Genomic DNA, 24,207 nt, shown 5'->3' with positions numbered 1-24,207 from the left:
ATCAAAATGTGATTCCCCCCCCCCCCCCCTTTTTTTTTTTAAACCTCTCTCTAAATCCGATTGGCTGTGTAACAGATCTTAATTATAGATTGTCTAATTAACAATTTCCTCAGCTTCAGTCGCCTCTGGATCCAGCTATTTAATGATGGCCGTCACATTAATAACTGTCTGACATGCAGAGTCGGAGTCTTTTATACTCAGATTTACTGAAAATAACACACCTGAGAGGGAGTTTAGATCGCTAGCCGGTGGCTGCTGTCACATTTTCCTGAAAAAAAAAACTCACAAAGACGGTGGATTTTTAAAGATATTTAATTGTGTCATATAAATATTCAGTACAAAATATCACGGTTTACAAAGCAGATCGATGAATGGCCCCCAATGGGTCCACCTTTAACACTGAGTTACATTAAAAGCAACACAGCCAATGTTAGGAAGCTACACTGCTGTTGTTTTCTGTATTTTAAACAATTGAAAAAAAAAAACAAAAGCAGAGCTGTAAACACTATTTGATCAGTTGTCAACTAATCCGCCAACCAACATTAGATTCAAACTTGCATAAACTTTTGGCCAACAAAAATAGAGCTGCAACTACTAAATTGCCAACTATTTAGATCATTTATTAGTTTCACCAAAGTTATTGTTAGTTTTTTCAGTTTTTTCACCAAATTCTGACATTTTAGAGATCAAATTACAAATCGATTGAGAAAACAATTGAGACTGAACGTTATCGTTAGTTCCAGCCCCACTTTTAACAAATGGACTTCACTGTTGTTACAGTAAAAGTAGTCGAAGTTTCTCAAACTGTGAAGTCCACTAGTTATTATGCAACTTTCTAGTCCTTTCAGAGGCCGAGAATAGGTTGGAATTTATGTATTCTGTAGAACAAGACTGCTGTTCTTGTAGTCGTAGCTGATAGTATGTGTTTTTCTGGGATACGTGCTTTCTATATATTTTCTTTAGCTCAAGAATGTTAAATAGAATGAAACCATATGTTGAAACGTTTACTTTAGCCATCATTCATCACAGGTTGACCTGTGGGTTAACCTAAAGGGACTAGGGACCTCCTGGCTCCCTCTTTCTCTCTTTCTTCTTCTCACGCAATGTATTCTAATCTATGCCAGATGTTGAAACCTATAAAGATCTAGTCATTGTAACTCTCTTCATTCATCCACCGCATGATGCTTGAATCACGAGCTCGTCCGTATTAAATGTACTCTTAATTTGATCTACCTGTGTCATCTCTTCATTGATGAACATCCACCTTCAGATCAACATCATTTCAGTAGCGTTGGCATCAATTTTTGGCTTTACATAGAATTTATCGGTTTTAGTGGCTCATAAGTTGCAGCTGTGTAAAAAAACACAGTAACTTCATTAATTCATGTAATTTTTAAGTGTTGACAAAGATGGAAGTACTAATCCCACATCGTAGAAGTCTTGCATTGAAACTGTTACTCAAAGTACTCAATACAGGGAAACTCCTTCTGTAACATATTATAATAAAGTACATCATTAATGTGAAAGCAGGATTGTCGTAAGAACCGGAATCGATGAGCAGAATCGATCAAATACAAGCAATACCCAACCTTAATTTTATCTAAAAGAAAAACTTGAAAGTAAGGAAGGTCATGTGGTACATTTATATTTTATTTCCTGATGAGAAAAGACTGACCCCAAAAATGAGAACATCTAGTTTGTAATTTTAGAATTTAAGGCAACTGTTAATTCATTTATGGGACTTTACAGACAGACAGAATCAAATTAGAAATACTTGTTTCTGCTGCTTGTTGCACTGATTCAAATCCTGTTTTCCCTTCATCACTTGAACGGATAAAACAAACCATTTAGGGGAAGAAAATAAAACAGCATAATGAATTTTAATGGTAACTAATGTAATTTGATGCTGTAGTTTCAAGCTCAGCGGCGTCGTCTCGGCACTGATTCGACTTACTGATCCTCCAACATTTGTGGGGTAAAGTGAGCAAAAAAAAAAGGCTGACAGGACCAGTATTTTCCTCTAACTGAGCCTAGAATATTTATTGTAGCGTAGAAAATAACACTGCTGTATACTTCACTTCTCAAAAACCTGCTCTAATGACATTCAGCTCAAGAAGGAAATATCTGCTATTTGGGCTCACCTCACAGCGGATGCTCGAAGCTGAAAAAATGACAAAGTGGTGCGTTTCTGAAGCCACAAATCCCACAATCCTGTACCGCGACTTTGAAGAACATTCTCCGCTTTTTGCTCCTCTCCCGTCCAATCCAGTGCAAGATTCTTCCCGTGGCTCAAACTCAAGGGTGGTTAATGTGAGGCAACCGTCGCTGAAAAGGGGGGGATCGTTCGGAAGATAGAAATCCCTAGAAAAACAAAACAACTGTACAGTGTATCGTATCATGTTACTGTACATACACAAGCTAAGATAGAACTCACAATATGCAGCATGTTTTTGTCCCAGAAACACTGAAAAATACATAGGCATATCTGTTGGTTTACAAAACTGCTTGTAGAGTGTGTCCATCACAGGCAGCTTTGGAAAAAAACGAACCAAAAGAAACTAAAACAAAAAAATATCAGTATAGATATATTTGGGCCTCGTGTACACCCCATATACACACACAAAAAAGTCTCGACACAAAGTCTCTTTTTACTGTGCGATCGCAAAAACGCAACTAACACGGACTGGACACACAATGCCTACGTCTGGTCACCGGAGGGACAATGAATGGTGGTCGAAGGTGGCGAAAGAGCGCTTTGGACAAAACCGAGCTCTTTCCTCTGTCCTTTAACTCACCGCACATGCACCAGAACTGCCCGAAAGTTTTCTACATTACTTCCTTGTCTGTGTGCCGAGGCTCTCGTTAGGAATCCCTGTCGTCGCCCCCGTACATGTCCGCCAGTTTCTTAAACCGCGGCCCCCACTCGCTCAGGTAGTTGTAGTCCTGGTCGCCCTCGGTAGTCACCGACTGCAGGGAGCTGAGGGACTCCGCCACCGAGCTGTTGCCCTCGTAGGCATAGTTGGCGAGGGAGTCGTAAGGCGGCACTGTCGGGTCGCTGTCGTTGTCCTGGAGCCTCTGGTTGATGAAGTCTCTCACGTCCCCGTTATTGTCCCGGGTTGGGGGCAGAACTGGCCATCGGACCGGAGGGTAGAAGGTCTCGGGCATGATGTCCCGCCGCTGTTTGCTCTCCACAATGGCCTCCGGGTTTCGCAGTGTGCCGATATCGAAGGCCTGGGTGTCCTCCTCGCCACCGCCCTCGTCGTTGTAGCTGACGATGTTGTCTCTGACATCCTCTTTGGAGATGATCAGAGGCTCCTTCTTCCTCTGCCTCCTCGGGGCAGCGAACAGCACCACGATCACTGCAGGGAAAACAAAGACAGCAAACAAAGAGAGTTTGGTGACTTCTGCTGTTGTTTCTTTGCTCCCCCTCCTTGCTCTGAAGGCCGGCCACCATCCAGGGGGAATTGTTGATGTTGCATGAGTGTTCACTGATGTTCAGGGACTTTGTAGAGCAGCCTCTGCTACCACAAGGATGCATTATGTATTCCTTCCTCCTCAGGGCCACTGCTGCTTAAGAACCTATAGGAGGCCAGTTGAAGTACACAGCGGAATGAAGTGTGTGTGCTACAAAGTCAACTTCAGTGCCATTAAGGAGCATTATGACATGTGAGTGATGACTTGAAGGTGACCCAGCCTCTCTGACTTAAAGGGATGGTTCTTTGAAGTGGGCTTGTGTGGGTACTTATCCACAGATGTACAGTAGATCGACACGCCCCCAGTTTGAAGCAGCAGAGAGGACTGCTGGAAAGGAAGCTAAGCAGTGAACGAGGTCAGCAGCAAAATGTATTTCCGCCACCTAAGAAAATCAATGGCCGTTTAAGCGTGCGCTATATTTAGAATATTCTCACCAGTTTCCCTTGCCGATAGACAGCCCTGTTCTTTAGCACTACATTTTATCTCCAGAACTTTCCGACGCACACACGTTACATACTGTATTATTTCACAGATCAGCAATATAATCCAGTCCACGGCGCTGATGCACACAAATACGAAAGGGCTGTCTGCCAGCAAGGTAACATTATTCTATTCAGTGTGGTCGAATGTAGGTAGTACTTTGACCATGAATAAGTACCTAAGTACCTTATACAATCCACTTCAACAAACAAAACTGTCTCTTCAAGGCAAACATGGAATCATTGATTATACAGTTGCAGAACTGCATCCTGGCCTCAATGAAAACACAGTTATTAGTGTCTAAAAGCAATAACTGATTGCGGTTGTGAAGTTGTTTTCTTTTGCATTTGCAAGAAAGAAGTGATTTGTAGGCATGAATACTATAGCTGAAGTATCTATAGTTTGTTATGACTAATGGAATTGGTAGTAAAGGTATGTTTTATGCTAATCCTGCTGCACTACTGATAGCAACAACTATCATTTCCTTAGTATAGAATGAAGTCATACTCCCTCTGTGTGAGCTTCTCTGTTGGCTGTTTTGGTGGTTGCTGGTTGTGGTTTTATGTTCGTGCATGTGAGTCCCTCCTGTTGAAATGATTGGGTTAAAAGTGACCCATATTCAATGGAAAATGGGTCTCTTATGACCCATGTCGTGCATCAAAAGGTTAATAAATGCAACAATAGCTGACTAGACACATGCCGATTGGATGTAGGAACCGCTAACATAGTTAATCCCAACTTCATTTAACATAAATGCAGCAGTCAGAGGTCATTAAGCATCACTGGAGACTTTGTCATGGAGCCCTTATTTTATCTAAACTCCCACAATGCTCTCTGCTTGATAACACAACATTGCCTGCCTCCTCTGGACACTATATTATTTAACAATACAAGCGGCACACTGACATGCTACAGCTAATCTGAAATGCTTGAAGTGTATTATGTACGAAAATGATGTCTGATTGGGATTTGATACGGGGAGATACTCAGTAATAAACTAGTCTGATCAAACTGGAGGCTAAGAAAGTTAATCTGGACTTCTCTAGTTTTGGGTGTTTTGTGTTTTCTACTACTGTGTTGCAGCTCTCATCTTTTCTTTGACTTCTGCTTCCTCAAGTGTGGAAACAGACATAAAGATCAAGACTAAGTTGGAATGAAGGGACTGTACCTAAATTAGGCACATAACAAATACTTTTGTGTTGTTTTGTTTTATTGGGCATTGGGTGAACATTGGACTGCACTTTTTGGTGTGGTCAGATTCAGTGGGAGGGACTCACATGCACACAAAATGTTGCTGGAATCACAACACTCACAGAGGAAGTGTGGCTTTGTTTTTTGCTAAAGATACTAATACTTCTCTATAGCTTTACATAGAAATTAGCTGCTTTATACATGTTCAAAATCTGGCCTTGAAAGCTGCACCAGGCAGTGGTTCTATGCAATAAAGACCACATTTGAATAAAGCACAGTGTCCTGTTCAGCCAGCTGAGATGCTGTAGATCTTTTCTGCTGGAATCAAATTAAAAAGACAGCTGTGGTCACTGGCAGGATTATCCGCCCACAGGAAGTGATAAATCAAATTAAGGGGCGAAATATAAAACTGTCTCTTTAACACCTGCTAGTGGTCGCTTTGCTTTAGTAAGAAACTCTAAATTCCTGTTGTCAGTGAAGCCTCCCTGGTTAAATACAGCTCAACCTGAACAACAAATGTGTTCCTAGAGCATCCGCTACTCACTGAGCAAGATGATGACGCAAAGCAAAATGGCCACCAGGGCTCTGGTGCTGAGTCCTGCCCTCGCCGTTAGTGCCTCGGCGTTGCACAGCTTCATGTTGCCTTCACGGTCGCAGGTGCAAACCCTGATGGTCAGCGTGTTGGTGCTGCTCTGCATGGGGAACTCTCCGTCAGAAATGACCACGGGGATGTGGTAGACACTCTTCTGGAGGCTGCTGTAGCTGTTCCTCCATGTGAGGATCCCGACCGTGTTGTCTGACAACAACACAATATCCGGTTACTAACCTGCATGAATATTTTACAGTCTACATGTGCCATGTGAGATATCAATAAAACATCCGCAGTACAGTTCTAACAGTTTGTCACCATGTATACATGCCTCATGGGAACTTTTTACAGATGATTCCTCAGCTCAGAGTTTGTTACCTTTGTTGTCACTGACAGAGAAGTTGGCTTTTCCAGCAGCTTCCTGTGCAAGACCGTAGAAGAAGCGATGTCCTGCGAGCGGCTCATCAGGATCCGTGGCGCTGATGGTTTGTCTCCTCTGGAACAAGAAAACGACTGCTCAGTAACACAGAAACCTCCAGCAAACACATTTAACCCTCTGGAATGAAGATGAGGTTGTAAATGCTCACAGGGTTTAAGAACCAGGCTAATTCCTGGGTAGATTTTCTGTGGTGCCAATGAAATCACAATGTAAAAGATAAACAGTATTCATTTTTGACAGTCTGGTCAATATTTGTGCAATACTTCTATCACTGAAATAGGAAATGTTCTTTTAAGATGCATTTTCATGTCGATTTTTTTTGCACAAAGTTACTTTTGTAATGTTGACTACAGTCTTTTTAAAAATGTTTCCCCCTGCACCATTTAACAGCAAAAAAAAACCCCAAAGAATCTTCCGATTTCCAATTTTCTGACAGTCTTTCAACTACTCATCAATGACTTGCTGTTCCATTGAAAAACTTAACCAAATCTAAGTTTAAAATGTGATATTTTGCAGTTTTCTCTAAACAGATTTTGTAAAAACGAAAAGCCATTATTAGTTTTGTGACAAAAATTCTGGGACTATCCAACAGAAGTTCAGAGCAGATTCAAGACAAATATGGAAGCAAATTAAAAACGTCAGTTGTGAAGAGTTTATCTCAACACTGTCTACAAACAGCTGCATTTAAATTCTGTATCTATGTTAGTTGTTGAACTTTGTAACTGGATACTTTCACCTCAGCTAACCTGACTGGTGTTTAAATGGTACATTATTAGTGGCAGCTAAGTTTGGTTGGGCTGTAAATTGATCGTTTCTAAACAAAACAGTGTGATTAAATGAGACTGAGTAAATTAAACACCTGGCACATGAAGGTATTACATGTTTTATACACAATAGGCCACATATAAGATAAAAGGTCCTTCATGTAATCAGTGATATTAAAGTGATTAATTTCTCTCGGCGTGCGTCTCTCCAACAGTAAACCATGTAATTAAAGATATCCGCAGTACAAGCTCATTCATGTTAACATCAGCGGATATGATAAATAACCTGGTCGTTTAATCAGATTAAAGGGATCCTTTGGTCTTTGGGGAATTCGCAAAGACAAACAGTTAAGGGCGAGCTAACGAGTAACAAACCTCGAGAGTTTTTCTGATGGTGTGCAGTAACACAAAACAAGGCTTAAAGGACTCAACAGACACACACCTAATACCTGTTTTATGTATATTACAGGAGTCAAAATTGGCAAATTAGCATGTTGTGGTTGGAGTAATGAGTACAAGTGTGGATTAAGCTACATTAGGATTATATTCAGTGCCTATTACAAGTATTCACCGTGCTTGAAGTTTTCCCCTTTTAGTGCTTTTCAACATCAAATCATGGTCAGCATTAAACAGATCTACAAGGTAATGCCAATTAATTAGTACAAATAAATGCATCATTAAGAAATAGAAGGAATGTGGCACATGGGCGAATCTGCTGGGAACAGGTCATCCTTAAAAATTAAGTGTTTGCAAGAAAGAGATTATTAAGGCCACCAAGACACCAATTCAATTCAATTTTATTTATATAGCGCCAATTACGGTCAAATTGTCTCGAGACGCTTTACAGAACCCATATGCCTGAACCCCCAGAGCAAGCCAAAAGGCGACAGTGGCAAGGAAAACACCCTTTTAACAGGGAAAAAACCTCGAGCAGAACCCGGATCTAATGTGGGGGGACCCATGCAGACTGTCAATTTCACAAATGTGTGAATGAGACAGAGTTTCAGAGGTCCCGGCTGATTAAATTCTCACCTGATGCATGTAGAGTGGAGCTGATGCGGTACAAAACAACAGCCTTGGGTTGCACAGAAATTCCTTTCTCAATCCACCGCCACCTCGGTGAACGATCTGGCGTCGCTCCTCAAATCGATCCTGGAAAGGTCACGGCACCGTTGTAACGGGCCACATTTCCACTGATCCGGGTCACGGCACCATTGTAACGCGTGTGTGCGTGTGCGTGTGTGTGTGTGTGTGTGTGCGTGTGTGCCTCTGAAAATCTGCCTTCACACCAGTTGTTATTGTCCTGCATTGTGTTCTTTTGTTTCTTGGTCGTGGCATAAATAAACAGACTGGCCTGTTGAATGTTGCTAAACATTTATTCCCGTCTCTCTTTAACGTGAAAATGATGTATGTCAATCATGCGTCCATATTACCGCTCTGTCTCTCTTTAGCATGAAGATAACATCCATTAATCAAGCGTCCATACCGCTGCTCTATCTTTCCTTTACGTGAAGACAATGTTCATTCATTTCATGTCTATCTCCGACGTACAATGTCCATCCAGCTCATGTCTATCTTCACCACGAAGTTAATGTCTATCCTCAAATAAAGAACCCATTCGGTCTGTCTGTTTTCTCCCGCGTCGTTCCGACGTATTCTCTTTACTTCCGGCGCAAATGTGACATCATCAAAACGCAACCTCTTAAAGAGACAGTACTAATTCCTATAACAATGAAAAGTGAAATACATTTTAAACACAGAAGAGGAAACAAAAAACAATTATTTACATGAATTTTTGGAAGTTGGTGGAATTTCATATATGAAAATATATCTGTTATTTCAACCTGGTTACACAGGGTATAAAGGATCAGTGTCATTTTCCAGGAAAGGCAGCAGAAAAATGAAGACTCAATCACTGAGCAGTCAGCAGGATGCCACCAGATCCTGGAAGTATTCTGAAGTTGGAATGGAATCAGCTGTGGAATAAGGAGACAAGGCAGCAGAATCAGTGATTTCTATTAAATCACTTCTTAAAACTGCTTTTTAACAGACATGCTCTTATGTGCTCTCTTTTACTGTCTTGTATACTGTGCTGTGGCATTTTGTCTTTTTATAATATTTTTTGTATCCACGGGTGCCTGTTCAACTAATTTATTTATGCTGAAATTCTGTATTTTATTTATGCGTTGTATCTTTTACTGTTTGAAACTCTGTTTCCCCCTTTCTCTGGTCTTTATTTTCTTTCTCTTTGAGCCTAGCTGGCTTTCTATTTTAATATTGTCTTCCTTAATATATATCCTCTTATTTGGCTTTTCTGTTGAAACACTTTGTAAACTGTTTTTTAAAAGGTGCCGCATTCATAAAATTATGATTTTATTGTATAACTTTTTCTTAACAGACTGTATTTGTTGCAACTATATAACTGTATTTATATTGCATGTTTTAGATAGTTTTGCTTAAAACGGTAAAAAAAAATGTGTGGGGCTGCTTTGTTTTTAAAATTTTTTTCTTTATTTCTTTTTTTTTGTTGGATGAGAACATGTTTCTTGTCAACAAATCCAGTGAAACAACCAAAAGCATCATTGTGTTGGTCTGGTTCTCTGTACCTCTGGGCTCACTGGTTTCTACTGAAGACATAAATCTTTAAAAATGACAGTATATTTGAAAATAAATGTTTTTTTTTTTTTCAATATTTGTCTTTTCAGATTTACTTCAAAGCATTTTTAAATCATGGTTTAGAAGTGTATTAAACTAGTAAAGTTCTTCTTATTGTTATTAATTATCATTATTATTGTTATTATACTACATACAATTATTATTATTAATATTTAGATAAATATCATTATTATTAATGATAATCAGACGAGACGAACCGCTGAAAGTAAGCATATTACTAAGCAGAGGAAAAAACTAACAACACAAACAATAGTTATAGCAATATAATAATAATAATAATAATAATAATAATAATAATAATAATAATAATAATAATAATAATAATAATAATAATAATAATAATAATCTTTATTGTTATTATTATTATTATTATTATTATTATTATTATTATTATTATTATTATTATATTATTATTATTATTATTATTATTATTATTATTATTATTATTATTATTATTATTATTATTATTATAGTTTTGTATTTTAATAAAGTGACTTTGAAAATTCACTGATTAATTTTTAGTTTATTAATTTTCTGTCAAATGACTATTTTCATCACTTGTCCCAAACCTATGACGTACTTATTCAATGTCTCGACTTTTATTGTGAAATCTCAAACCGGACGTGTGCTGCTGGTTGACGGTGAAAACGCTCGTGCGCTGTCTGTCCTTGGCTGTCACCGACGCACGTGAGCTTCGAGCTTCTCACCGGGACGTTAAACCGGAGCCCCGTTAAACTAACCGGCTGCATTCAAAGAGACCGGCTGATTTACTGACAACACACCGGCTGATTCTAACGGGACTAACGGTAGCATGTCCGGTACCGGGAGGTCTCTGCTGGCCCTTCTGCAGCGGTGTGTCGCAGTTACACAGCTAACGTTACCGGCGGCCGTCGTCAAAACAACACGGAGCGGCTTCACTCAGAACCGGACCTGGACCACGGCGGCCCGGACAGTCTATCTGCCGAGGCTCGGTGAGCTGCAGCCCGCCGTGAGCTGCAGCCAGCGCCGCTTCTGTACCAAGGTTAGCCCCGGAGAGAGTGAGCGTGAAGCGGTCACTGAGACCCAGGAGGTCGTTAAAACGGAGCTAAAGATGTTTCTAGAACACTTTTATAGGCCTCTACATTATTAATAATTAGCCGTTTAATCTTAAACAAGTACTGTGTTCAAGTACAATGTTAGTATTTTTAAGAAATTTTATTTTTTAGGTAGTTTTATTAGAAGGAAGCGCCTCAAAAATTAGCACCTATGCTACTTTAAACTTCTACTACTACTGCCTTTAAATTCAAAGGCAAATATATAATTATAAAATATATATATATAATATCTAATTATAATAATTTATTACCTCAGAACTATTGCTAGTATTACGTATGTGTTGTTACTATTCTATTAACTGCATTTATTCTCATGTATTATTGTTGTTGTTGTTATTATTATTATTATTATTATTATTATTATTATTGTTATTATTATTATTATAATATTCATTTACCAATATCTGGCACAGTAATTTTACCTCCATATTAACCAAGTTTTATTTTAACTTTATTATTCCCAAAGGGATTTCTTCACAAAATACAATTACATAATGTACGAGTGATAATTATTTAAAATAAGAATATTTATCCTACAATAAAACTAGAATAAATAAGTAGTACTTGCAATGATACTGAAGCAGTAAAGTCTTACCACACGTGATAAAGAAATACTGCAGATAAAATGAGAAGTATTACACGATAATAAAATATCACAGCTGAAAAATGACACATTTCACATTACAATGGCATGTGGTACATTAAAACTTAATTGTACATGTCATTGCAATATGCAATATTTCATTTTTCAGGTGCAGTATTGCACATTGCAATGACACACAGGTTTGTCTTAGATTATATTAATGAGAAAGAAGAGTTTTTATGTTGAATATGTTGTTATATGTAAGTAAAATTTATTTATATAGCACCTTTCACAGATACAAAAATCACAAAGTGCTTTACATGAATAATAAAACTGAATTAAAAACAGTAATAATATACACACACACACACACACACACACACACACACACACACACACACACACACACATGAACAGATAAAACGGGAAAACAGCTAAAATACAGTTTATCACAAAGAGTAAATAAAATACAGCAGCTAGAGGTCAGCCAAAAGCCTGTCTAAATAAAAAGCTGCCTCATAGAAGCTTCACAGGAGTCGACCGATCTCAGCTCTTGAGGAAGAGTATTCCACAGCTTTGGTGCGAGAGCTTGGAAAGCAGTCACCACGGGTTTTATTCTTGGTTAGTGGGACAACGAGTAACTTGTGTTGACCTGACCTAAGAGCTTTATGTAATTTATAAACTGTTGGAACTGGTATCTACAACAACAAAGAAAAGAAAGAAAAGTAGTAGAGAAAATTAAAATGTGTGTTCAAGAAAACCGTTTTCCCTATGTGCTGCAGCTCCAGCAGGTCTGTGGTTAAACAATTTATTGATTTTAAATCAAAATTGTGATGTGAAACAAAACATTTAATAAATCTCAAAGGCTCCAATTTAGGATACACGTGTCTGATCCATTCATGTCGACCTTCTTGTGTGATTGTATCTCGTGGTTATTGTCTGTTACATGTTTTAAGTCTGTTACACATTATTATCCCCAAATCATTCAGCTCTATCTGACATTTACCTTTCAGACAGGATCGTCTTGTGAGGATGAATACCCTCCACTGCCGGCCTACCAGCCTGAATCAAAACAGACACAGACCAAAGAGGTTTACATTGTCCAGGTGAAAGGTCTCCCGTGGTCATGCACCACTCTGGACCTCCTTCACTTCTTTGGAGGTGAGAGTCTGGAGAGCGATAAACCTTTTATTTATTACTGTGCAAGTATAATGTGTTTAAATCTAAGGATTTAGTCTTACTAGGTTGGACCAAGTAACAATTTTAGTTTTAGCATGGCACTAGTCTGAACAGCATGGAGCCACATTAACAGATAGGTACGAACAATTAGCGTATTTTAAGTTGTGTGAAGTGAGTTTGTGAAGACTTTGGGGACATTTTAGCATCATTATTGGTCCAAAAACACTTTATTACAAACTAAAACGTCCATAAAAATGAGACTTGAAGATGGAGACTTAACAGAGTCCTCAATAATAACAACAATTAATTCAGGATTTAACAGGAGCTGAATTGAATTTGTTGCTTCCAGCTGTTTGTAGGATTCTTTCTTCTGAGTTAATTAAATACTTGCAGCTTCAAACAGCAGCAGGATCCATATGAGCATCTCCAAAGAAAGAGAAACGACAGCAGTAACTTCAATAATTACCTGTAATTATAAATTATACCTGACATGGAGACCTAGATGCAGCAACAAGTAACACTGCAAACTTACTTTACCTCAGTAAGGTTGAGTTATCTCAGTTAATCAGCTCCAACACAACGGTCAGGATATTTTTTCGTACTGTTCGTAAAGTCGTCATTCAAGATTTAAGATTTTTTATTTGCCATTTGTGTGCAGACAGTCTAGGCACAAAGGAATTCTTGTGCAGGGCTCTAATCAAAATGGGAATTCCAAAATTTAAAAAACAAAAGACTCTACAAGAATAATAAAAGATAAAATACAAAAATATGATAAATAAATCTGAATGCTACAGGGAATTAGTAACGCACTAACAATTGTCTTGGAATATGTCGGGGATATTGGACATACGTGATGTCATGGACAGAACTTTTAATGTTTAGGGAGTCATAAATAAATTAGACGATTAGTTATTTAGACAGTTTGATTAGCTTTTTGTTAGTTTAGATGTATTCTTTATTAGTGCATTATCGTGCATCGCTGTTCTCGAGTTTGTCTGAATGAAACCACGAAGAACATTAAAAGTGACACAATGTCGGCATTTTTGCAGACCGATGGTAAAGTGAAGCTTCAATGTTACATGTACACCACTGTTCAAAAGTCTGGGGAAAAATTCAAAACAACCTCCTGAATTTCACAAGAAGTTTTCACACTTTCTTGAGGTGTTTTTGACTTTTAAAAAAAGAGTAAATGTACATATATGGGAGATAAACACCTTTTCTAAATGAGTTCTGAAACGTCTGATCAGCTGTTTCTTTCTTCGCATTGAGATTGAGACTGAGATATTTATTTTGAATATGTAAAGTCAAGTACCAAGAAAACAAGGAATTAATATTATATATACACATATACAGTACCGTTCAAAAGTCTGGGGTCACTCAGAAATGTCCTTATTTTTGAAAGAAAAGCATTTTTTTTTCAATGAAGATACCATTAAATGAATGATAAATCCAGTGTAGACATTGTTAATGTGGTAAATGACTATTGTAGCTGGAAACAGCTGATTTTTAATGGAATATCTCCATAGAGGTACAGAAGAACATTTCCAGCAACCATCACTCCTGTGTTCTAATGCTACATTGTGTTAGCTAATGGTGTTGAAAGGCTCATTGATGATTAGAAAACCCTTGTGCAGTTATGTTAGCACATGGAGAAAAGTGGGAGTTTTCATGGAGAACATGGCATTGTCTGGGTGACCCAAAACTTTTGAACAGTAGTGTACATCTTATGGCATATTTGAGTTGATGTAAATCATAAATATTACCGTGTTTCAGAGTGTAGGATCCGTGAGGGTGAGAGGGGGATTCATCTGTCTGTGGACCGGCTGGGGAGGCCGACGGGTCAGGCCTTCATCGAGATGGAGCACGAGGAGGACGTCAGCAAAGCTCTGGAGAAGCACCGGCAGTACCTCGGTCCACGATATGTTGAAGGTTTGTCTCTCTGGCTTCCACACAGAAAACTGGAATACACAGCGAGAAAATAGCACAGATGTGACTAAAGAGCTTTATAACAACTAGATTTCATTTAGCTGCTTCAGTTTTAGGGTCCTGGTAGTGTGTGTGCAGGTTTACTGGCCCAATGCCATGGTTTAGTGGATTTAAACAGAACTTATTAATGTTCTTAGTAACATCTGTAATTTCCAGGCAGTGACTCGAAGGACTGGAGGTTCTATCACCGCTTAATCCTCATTAGGGTCGTGGGGGACTGGAGTCTGTCCCAGCTGACTTAACCCTCGTGTCGTTTCAAAGTTTGAAAATGTATAAAAAAATATATCTTCACAGTGAAACTTCTGATTTCAACATTTCTTTGGTGGAAACAATGTTTCTTTAAGAACATTCATCAAAAAATCAACCAAAATCCAGCGAATTTCTCTGAATTTTGGTTGATTTTTTGGTGAATGTTCTTAACAGGCATGGCAATTTTCCGCCGTTCTGCGGAAATCCGCCGTTTTAATTTTCAAATTGATCATTTCTGTGAATCGTCCAAATCCGTTGAGAAAATTTTAGGGGGGGTGAGGTATGTTTTTGTTACTCTTCTCCCCGTTTTTGAGACGCGCTCGGCGTTGCTCCCGCAGCGTAACAGACCAAGAGAACCAGTCTAGCTCCTGCTGCATTGTAAAAGGCCTTGCGATTGGTCGAAATTGGTTAGCTGCCAACGATTGGACCAATCAAATTGCTCGATGCATTCTTTTGTTACAATTCATGGCGGCATGTTCGTGTTGGAATTTTGAGCTATTGGGATCGTTTTCGGTGGAATCATGAGGTTTTTATCGAAAGATCAAGAGTCATCGGTGCTAGAAATAGATAAAAGTGTCAAAAACAAGTTCCGATGGAATTGGCTTGAGAGAAAAGTGACGGTAAAGGTGAAAAATGGTTCAAAGTATGACGAGGGACGAGGTGACAAACACGTTTTTCATTCTAAATCACCTCTATTTTACTGAAACCCCCCCCCCCGAAGATTGTATACCGAACATTTTCAGCTGAAATCAAAATTTGCTGTTGCCATACCTGTCTTAAAGAAAATATTAGAAGTTTTACATATATATATATAATCACTTTAGATATTTTTAGGATTTTTTTGGAAGATATTTACTCATTTTTTTGAAAATATTTACAAGAATTTTCTTGCCTTTTTTTTTAGGGAATTATTGGAATTTTCTTCCTGAAGGTTTTGCAAATTTTCAGAAATGTGGGGAATTTTTTTGCAGAATTTTTTTCAGACAAGACAACAACATTTTTTTGATGCCCATAAATGAAGACAACAGGAGGGTTAAGGTGAAGGCAGAGGACACATGGACAGGTCACCAGTCTATCACAGGACTACATATAGAGACAAACAGTCACACTCACGGACAATTTAGAATCACTAATTAACCTCAGCATGTTTCTGGACTGTGGGAGGAAGCTGGAGAACTTGGAGAAAACCCACACATGTAGAGGAAAACATGGAGACTGCATGCAGGAAGATCCCAGGAAGGCCGCGACATGAACCCCAGTTTGCTTTCTGGGCATCTTTTAGCTGCAAGGCGAGAACGCTAACCACCGATCCACTGTGCAGTAGTTTGTTTTACAGGCTTTAGCAATGTCCCAAATGAGTGTTAAGATCTATATCTATCTCCTTTTTTATGCATTATTGTAAAACTCAGCAGGTATACTGTCATCTTTGTCATCTTTTCCTGTTTGTAGTCAGAACTTTTCAAATTAAGTACAGGTGATGCATTTCACGCCCTGAAAATACAACCTGCTATCTGAGACTTAAGCAAACATTAGCTAACTGGAAACAACAACCAGTCCACACAGCGTTGGGTACTTTATCCACATTCTATCAACAGGGCAGGTGTCTAAATCAACACTTAGCTGATAGAAATACTGTGTGAGGTTCTCGTTTGTGTAAAAACTCCAGAGACAGATTAAGTTCAACAGCAGGCGAATGCACTGATTAGCTACCACACAGTAGACATTAAAGCTTTCTTAAAGAGCACATTATATGCACATTTAAAGGTTTATAATTATGTTTAAGGGACAATTCTGTTCATGTGAATCATAAAAATCCTTCTCTCAGTGTCTGAGGTGACGAACAGTGATGCTGAAGCCATCCTGAAGAAAACCGTCCAGCCTCCATCAGATGGGGTTGTGATGCTCCGAGGGATTCCCTTCACCTGCACAGAGAACGACATTGTTCACTTCTTTTCGGGTAAACTGACATGTATGTTGGAAAAGTGTTGCTCATTGAAAGCTAATTGAAAGTGTGAGTTCATCCTTGAGATGTTTTGTTTTCATATTATAATTCTGTAATTGATCCAACTTTAGACTCTGTTAATCTCAAACTATCACCACAGGCACTCAGCAAATGTTATGATTTCACAGCTCAGTGTGCTCATTTCCTGCACCACCATTATAAAAGATGCTTTGGTTGGATGTTCCTTTATCAGCTGAGATCATTTTCAATATGAATAATGTCGATCAATCCTTTAAATTGACAGTAACAAATGTTGCCTTTGGTTACTGCAGGTAATAACGGTCACAGACTACTTACTTTCTGTGATTTGCAGGTTTGGATATTGTGCAGAACGGCATCACCATCGTCACAGATTCCAAAGGAAGAAAGTCTGGGGAGGCTTTTGTGCAGTTTACCTCTCAGGAAGCAGCAGACGAAGCTCTGCAGAGAGACAGAGACCTCATAGGAAGCAGGTAGGATGCTGCAGATTAACAAATTTACCAGATATTCTGAAACTGAAAAAAACTCAGTGTGAAAGCTTGAAATGTAATAAAAGTTTTTGCAAGATTTGCACTAAGATTTGAAGGTAATGCACCAGGAGAAGAAGACAAAATTGAAACACTTTTGAAAGAAAAGCTCAAATGCAAAATAATGTCTACAGGGATTGGATTGTTTTCCCAGCCTATCAAGACCTCATGTAAGCCTTTAAAACTATGTTTCAATCTTGCAAAAACTCAGAATCACTGTCAGAAAGTAGCAAGTGCGACACTTCAAATACAAACAAACTCGTCTTTGTGATTACATTAATTCTTCTTTTACTGTTTGCAGATACATCGAGGTGTTTCCCAGCACGAGTGAAGATATTCAGTCTACTTTGAGGAGGAGGACGAGCCCTCCTCAGACTCAGACCATCTCTCAGTCAGCAAACAGGAGGGTTACCTCTCAGGCCAACTCCAGAAGTGGTGAGGAGGTTTTAGGACTCATTATACATTCTTTTTCTATATATACACTCCTGTTCAAAAGTTTGGGGTCACCCAGATAATTCCATGTTTTCCAGTAAAACTCCCACTTTTATCCATGAGCTAACATAACTGCACAAGGGTTTTCTAATCATCAATTAGCCTTTCAACACCATTAGCTAACACAATGTAGCATTAGAACACAGGAGTGATGGTTGCTGGAAATGTTCCTCTGTACCTCTATGGAGATATTCCATTAAAAATCAGCTATTTCCAGCTACAATAGTCATTTACCACATTAACAATGTCTACACTGGATTTATCATTCATTTAATGTGATCTTCATTGAAAAAAATTTCTAAGTGACCCCAAACTTTTGAAAGGTAGTGTATATATATGAAGTGTTTTTGATATTATTAGCATTTAACTTTATTTTCCAACCTTTTCAGTAGAAATTTGATGCTTAATCAATTGCTCACTTAAATTTTTTCCTGGCATATCAAGTGGATTCTTACAGTTTTTGTTGTGCTGCTTGAATATTTACAGTAGTTTCATTACTACATCATGTACAACTATATACTTTGGCCTCTCACTCTGTATATTCTTGTATATACTGTTAATTCTTTCTTTTCTAGTTTATTTTATGTTACCTTCACTTTATACCTGACCTAATGTTCTGTGTCATCTTGTTAAATACCCAGCTGCTGTAACAACAGAATTTCCCTCTGAGGATTAATAAGTCTGTCTAAGTCCCTGGATATAGACTCTCTATGAGCCCCTACTTACTCATACAAATTGTGGCTCTCCAAGTGCAATCCACAACCAGACAGCCCGTGTTCTTTAAACTTGTATTTATTATTTAGATACACTAAATTGCTGCAGAATTTACATCTTAAATTGTCAAACACACAATTTAATTTAAATAAAACTGCAGCGAAAACTATCCCACCTGATCAACCTGCTTTTTCTGACTTTTTTTGAAGATATTGTGTTATGTCCATAACACAGTTTAATATGGATGTTGTAGACTACAGGTGATAACTGATCAGATTTTTACTTGAACTGGATTACTAGATGCTGGTGAAGTGGGGAGATCTTTGATAGATGTGTGAAGTCTTTACCTGTTGTTAACATTTAGTTTTTACTAAAAATGGTTCATCCTGGTGATGCTTTTTCTCCTCCAGTTTCCCCTCAGAGCTCCACCGTGCCGCTGCATTACATCCACATGAGAGGACTTCCTTTCCAGGTTTCTGGAGAAGATATCGCGAAGGTAAAAGAATGTTAAGAGACGCTGAAGCTAATTCTGCTGTCAGGAGCTGATGTGACTAGAAGGTATTTGTTCTTTCTCTTGCAGTTCTTCTATCCTCTAGTCGTGTCTAAGATCCTGATTGAATGTGGTCCTAATGGGAGGCCGAGCGGGGAAGCTGATGTTTACTTTAGTTGCCATAGAGACGCCTTGGCGGCCATGTCCAGAGACAGAATGAACATAGGTGAGAGCGTTGAAGAGTTTTTCAGATGTTTCAGACTGCTTTGAGATTAAACCAAAAAAACAGGCAAAACTTAATTAAAGCAAACAACTCACCCTGAACTAAGACCTAACCTGAGAATAATACAGTCTAATACAGCAGTTCTGCAATCAGTCCTCCGTTTGTGAAGGTTCTGATGTTCAGTTCTTGTTTTAAGTGTCTCAGAAATGTTGATTCACTTGTGTGGTCATCTAGCAGGCTGCAGATTTTTGGTGCTGTTGAACTTTATCATACAGAATGTTGTTTAAATGGGATAGCAGTATAATGCAGTACAATCCAGCAGCACTAAAAACTGCAGCTTTCAAGGTGACGATAGATGTTGAATCAACATCAAGACAGTTATAACAAAAGCAGAAGATTATAACCTTCATGAAGGGAGGATGAATAATAAAGGTGATTATTTTAACCCTGTAAAACCCACTGTTGCAAAAATACATCAGTTTTATTTGTTTTTGTTCAATTATATTAAATTTTTATCATCTATATCTAAATAAATATCTATTATTCTTGCTCATCTTTTTCTGTATTTGGGTTTTATAGATTATATATATATATATATATATATATATATATATATATATATATATATATATATATATATATATATATATATATATATAATCTATATAATCTCTATCTCTATATATATATAAAATTTATAGATTATATATAAATTTTTAACATTTTTTAAATAATTTTTTATATTGAAACAAATATAAATTTTGCTCATTTTTGTCTGAGTTCTACAGATTATATATACATATTTTGTAATTTTTAAAAAATTATTATTTAGATCTAAATAGATACTATTTTTGCTCCCTTTTTTCTATATTTGGGTTTTACAGATTATATATATGTATTTTTTTTAGTTTTAAAATTTCTATTTTTATTATTTATATCTAAATAAATTTAGATTTGCATTTTTTTTGTTATATTTGGGTTTTACAGATATGTAGCACTTGCAAATGGCAATAGGCTACCATTAGGTGGGCTAAGGGATAGGCTGTGAAAAGGTTCAGCTCTGGGAGCTGTGTGAAAATTAATGAAGACAAAACACAGAAATTAGGTTACCGGTAATGTATTAAAAATAATCAACAGAAAATATTTGAATGTATCAAGGCAAAACAATGATCAAAATAGTAATACAAAAATACAAAACAATAACAGAAAATCAGAATCAGAAAATCAAACCTTCACCTATCCTTCAATCAATCCAAATCACAATAAGCAGCTTCACTTTAAACAATATAAAGTGACTATGTGCTTTGTTCAATATCAATAGTCCACTGACAATTCATGGTTAATTCATGGTTGAAGTGAAAAGTAAGTTAATTCATAAAACAATTCCAAACAATTCCAAAATTTCCAACAAGTCCTACCACACCATTCTGGAAGGGATGAAGCTGTGGGGCTTTAGACCTGCCAATGAGTGGGGTGGGTGAAGGGGTGAAACTTGTCGGACGGTTTTCCAGTTTGGTCCAGGGTAGCTCGCCATCAGTTCAAGCCTAACCAATATTCAATGTTCAGCACAATGTTGGTTCAGGTGGGTGGCATCCAGAAATCCAAAAGCAGTTGAAGGTTTCCTCTTTGATGCTGTGATTTCCAGGTTTCCAGGCTTGAAAAAAGTGAATGGTTTCCAGAGATGAGTGGTGTGGGGTGATCCTTTTGTTCAAGTGACTGTGTGACTGAATGAAGCTGATGGGCTTCAAACAAAGGAACAGGGGTGGATTCCAGGTGGGAGAGGTGATTGGCTCAGGTGTTGAGAGTGACTGTGAGGAGGTCCAATAATATGGAAGTGACTGACTGCGACTGACTGCGACTGATTGTGACTGATTGTGACTAGCAGGTGTCTGTTCATGTTGGGATTCCTGATAGCCAACAATGAACTATTCCAGAGTGAATGCTACAGATAATCTAAGTATATACATATACACACACACACACACGTGTGTGTGTGTGTATATATATATATAAACTACGAATGTTTAAAGCATCTTAAATCTGCAATCTCGTTATACATTGTATAATGACAATAAAGAATATTCTATTCTATTCTAAATGCCTGAGATTTATTAAATAAAGTAAGAATAGTGAAATATCCCGATTTTAAACTGCACATCACACAGGAGTAGTTCTGTTGCAAAGATGAAAATCCAGAGGTTTATTCTATTTTTTTTAACACAATTTTTGTTCTTAATGACAGCATCCTGTTCAAACGACTCAGTAGAAACCAGAGGACACAATCTGAATGGTTTTATCTCATATTTTGGAACATTTTCCACATATTTATAATTTGTAATAAGAAATAATTATTACATAATGATCTTCACTGTTCACTGATCAGAATTAATCTTCACGTTTGTTTTCTGTCTGGTTTTTAGGCCACAGATACATCGAGTTATTCCTGAACTCTGTACCAGACTGTGATGGAAGGTGAAGAACACCAGAAATGCACATCTGTAAATGTCTCAGATCATCTTTCAGATTCATTAATTCACATTTTTAAGAAGACAGAATGCAGAATCTCTTTAAGGCAGTTTATAGTTTTTAAAATCTGGATCAGTGCAGCTTTAATTTAGTAAAAAGATGTTTTAAAATAATGTCGTTTTTTTTTTACCTCCAGACAGATGTGACTGATCATATTTTCTCTCCTGCAGGTGAATGTGGACATACTGATGCCAAACACACATACAGGAGAATCATATTTAACTTCCAGCCTGACATCAAACAATAAACATTCCTGGTGTCGATGAAACAAACAAACTTGTCTTCATTTATCAGAATTTATAGTAAAAGTTTCTTATACTGAGTGATTTGTAGCATTGAAATGTTGGGACAACGTTGTGTAAAAAGCACATTTAATCTTTTTCCAACAGAGAAATAAGATTAAAGCTACTAATTCAGCCAAAAAATATTAATACAAGGCCTTACAATATTATTTATCGTGCAGATTTGGCTTTATATTATGTATTATAACAAATTATCTTATTCTTTTAAAGTTTAGACTACATAAAATATGACTTCTGAACAAGATTGAGATGTGTTATCATTATTTTTGTTAACGGATATGTTTTTGCTTTATCTAAATGTTTTTTTTCTTGTATTTAACCCTCCTGTCGTCCTGCAGGTCAAAATTGACCCGTTTTAAAGTTTAAATTGTGGGAAAAAAAAAAATTTCACATTGAAACTTATAATGTCCACATTTTCAACATTTTTGGGAAATCTTTGAACATTTTTTGGTGGAAAAAAAAATGTTAAAAAAATATTTCTTAAGAACATTCACAAAAAAAATCAACCAAAATCCAGCAAATTTCACTGGATTTTGTTTGATATTTGAGAAAATATTAGAAGTTTTACTGATATATATGTAATCACTTTAGATATTTTAGGATTTTTTTTGGAAGATTTTTTTTTTTTTTTTTTTAAGTTATTTTTTTGGCCTTTTTGTCAGCTTTATTCGATAGGCGCAGTGAGAGAGACAGGAAACAGGGGAGAAGAGTCGGGGGAAGACATGCAGCAAAGGGCCGCGAGTGGGAATCGAACCCGGGCCGCTACGTCGGGGACCATCCCCTGTACATGGGTCACCTGCTTAACCTGTTGAGCTATACGGGCGCCCTTTTTTGAAAGATTTTGACTCATTTTTTGAAGATATTTACAAGAATTTTCTTGCCAAATTTGAGGGATTTTTTTTTTTTTTAAATAAAACTTTTAAAGGGAACTTTTAAGGAATTACTGGAATTTTCTTCCTGGAGGTTTTGCAAATTTTCAGAAATTTTGGGAATTTTTTTGCAGAATTTTTGGATTTTTTTTTCAGACAAGGAAACTATAGGTTACTTGCGTAACCCCAGTTCTCAGAGTAGCATTCGTTTTGATGTCTCACTATGAGATACGCCCCCTGTATGCCTCAGAAGCATTTATCTCATTACGCCAATCCTGATTGGCTGGTGATCGTGACACCTGCATCAGGTGGAGCCACGTACCCTTAAGTAGCCTGTGCTACCACGCAGCATCACTCAAAATAAGCACCTCTTCTCATTCGCCCAGCAAGAAGGGCTGTCTGGGGAGACATCTCAGTCACGCTACTCTGAGAACCGGGGTTACACAAGTAACCTATAGTTCTCATTCCTAGCATTCGTTTCGATGTCTCACTCTGGGATATGGACACTCCCGTATTGCCAGACATGCTTATCTCAAATCAACCACCAGCACTCCAGGAACGGTCCTCTGCCCTAAGTGGGCTCAGTACTCAGTACTGCATGAGCCAGGCTCAGAGCAGAGACGTCCAGCTTATAAAAGTGAACGAAAGTGAGAGGTGAAGACCAGCTTGCTGCTGCACAATCTCCTGAATTGAGACCCCTTTATAAAAGGCCCAGGATGCAGCAAGGCCACGTGTGGAATGAGCACGCAGGAACCTGCAGGCCCTGAGACGTGTAGGCCAAGGCAATTGCTCCCACAATCCGGTGGGAGAGCTGCTGATTTGTGATGGTCCCCTGTAGCCCAAGACACAAAGAGCTGGTCACTTTTCCAAAACCCCCTTGTCCTGTCCATATAAATCCGCGAGGCACGGACTGGACACAGCATGTGCAACCGCTGTTCTTCAGGAGAAGAAAATGGCAGTGGAGAAAATGCTGTAAGAACAATGGGAGAGCATGAGCCAACCACCTTGGGCACAAAAGCAAGGTGGGGCTTCAGTGACACCCTGGCATGCCCAGGAGCAAACTGAGTGCACGAGGAGTGCACTGAGAGAGCATGAATGTCACTCACGCTTGGCAGAGGCCAACGCCAGCAGCAGCCCTGTCTTCAGAGACAGGTGCTTCAAGCTAACCTCCTCCAGTGGTTCAAATGGAGCCCCAGAAAACCCATCCAAACCCACTGCCAAGTCCCATTATGGGGGGCCAGCGACCTGGAAACAGGAAGCGGCCTGCGTGCCGCTTTCATAAAACGGCAGACCAAAGGATATTGGCTGGCCGTCTTTCCTTCAAATCCCACATGGCATGCTGCAATAGCAGCCAGGTACACCTTAATTGTGGAGAAGGC

The 24,207-nt window shown here is 38.2% G+C and overlaps 2 protein-coding genes across 4 annotated transcripts; one reads left to right on the top strand and one right to left on the bottom strand.

The window, feature by feature from the left end:
- Positions 1-296: 296 nt before the first annotated feature.
- LOC111588482 (cadherin-6-like) lies at positions 297-14,373 on the bottom strand. The gene is made up of 6 exons (XM_023298895.3): positions 14,233-14,373; positions 12,297-12,352; positions 7,970-8,913; positions 6,113-6,230; positions 5,690-5,941; positions 297-3,359 (listed from the first exon to the last, which is right to left on the bottom strand). Exons 3-6 carry the CDS (start codon positions 7,976-7,978, stop codon positions 2,863-2,865), a joined length of 876 nt encoding a protein of 291 aa, XP_023154663.2. The 5' UTR covers positions 7,979-8,913; positions 12,297-12,352; positions 14,233-14,373; the 3' UTR covers positions 297-2,862.
- Positions 10,248-21,933, top strand: grsf1 (G-rich RNA sequence binding factor 1). Of its 3 annotated transcripts, none has more exons than XM_035943182.2 (10): positions 10,248-10,634; positions 12,304-12,451; positions 14,243-14,398; positions 16,530-16,673; positions 17,020-17,158; positions 17,514-17,647; positions 18,829-18,914; positions 18,999-19,134; positions 21,552-21,603; positions 21,828-21,933. In XM_035943182.2, the coding sequence occupies exons 1-10, from the start codon at positions 10,425-10,427 to the stop codon at positions 21,829-21,831; spliced, it is 1,209 nt and encodes a 402-aa protein (XP_035799075.1). In that variant the 5' UTR covers positions 10,248-10,424; the 3' UTR covers positions 21,832-21,933. The 3 variants fall into 3 exon arrangements, with proteins under 3 accessions (XP_035799075.1, XP_054867475.1, XP_054867476.1); XM_055011500.1 differs by having other exon boundaries at positions 21,552-21,629; XM_055011501.1 differs by having other exon boundaries at positions 10,250-10,634; positions 16,530-16,661.
- The last annotated feature ends 2,274 nt before the right edge of the window (positions 21,934-24,207 follow it).

The sequence above is a fragment of the Amphiprion ocellaris genome, chromosome 6 (assembly GCF_022539595.1).
Source record: "Amphiprion ocellaris isolate individual 3 ecotype Okinawa chromosome 6, ASM2253959v1, whole genome shotgun sequence".
NCBI classification, from domain to species: Eukaryota; Metazoa; Chordata; class Actinopteri; family Pomacentridae; genus Amphiprion; species Amphiprion ocellaris.
Note: the sequence above shows the minus strand (reverse complement) of the source record. Positions and strands in the feature narration are given on the sequence as shown.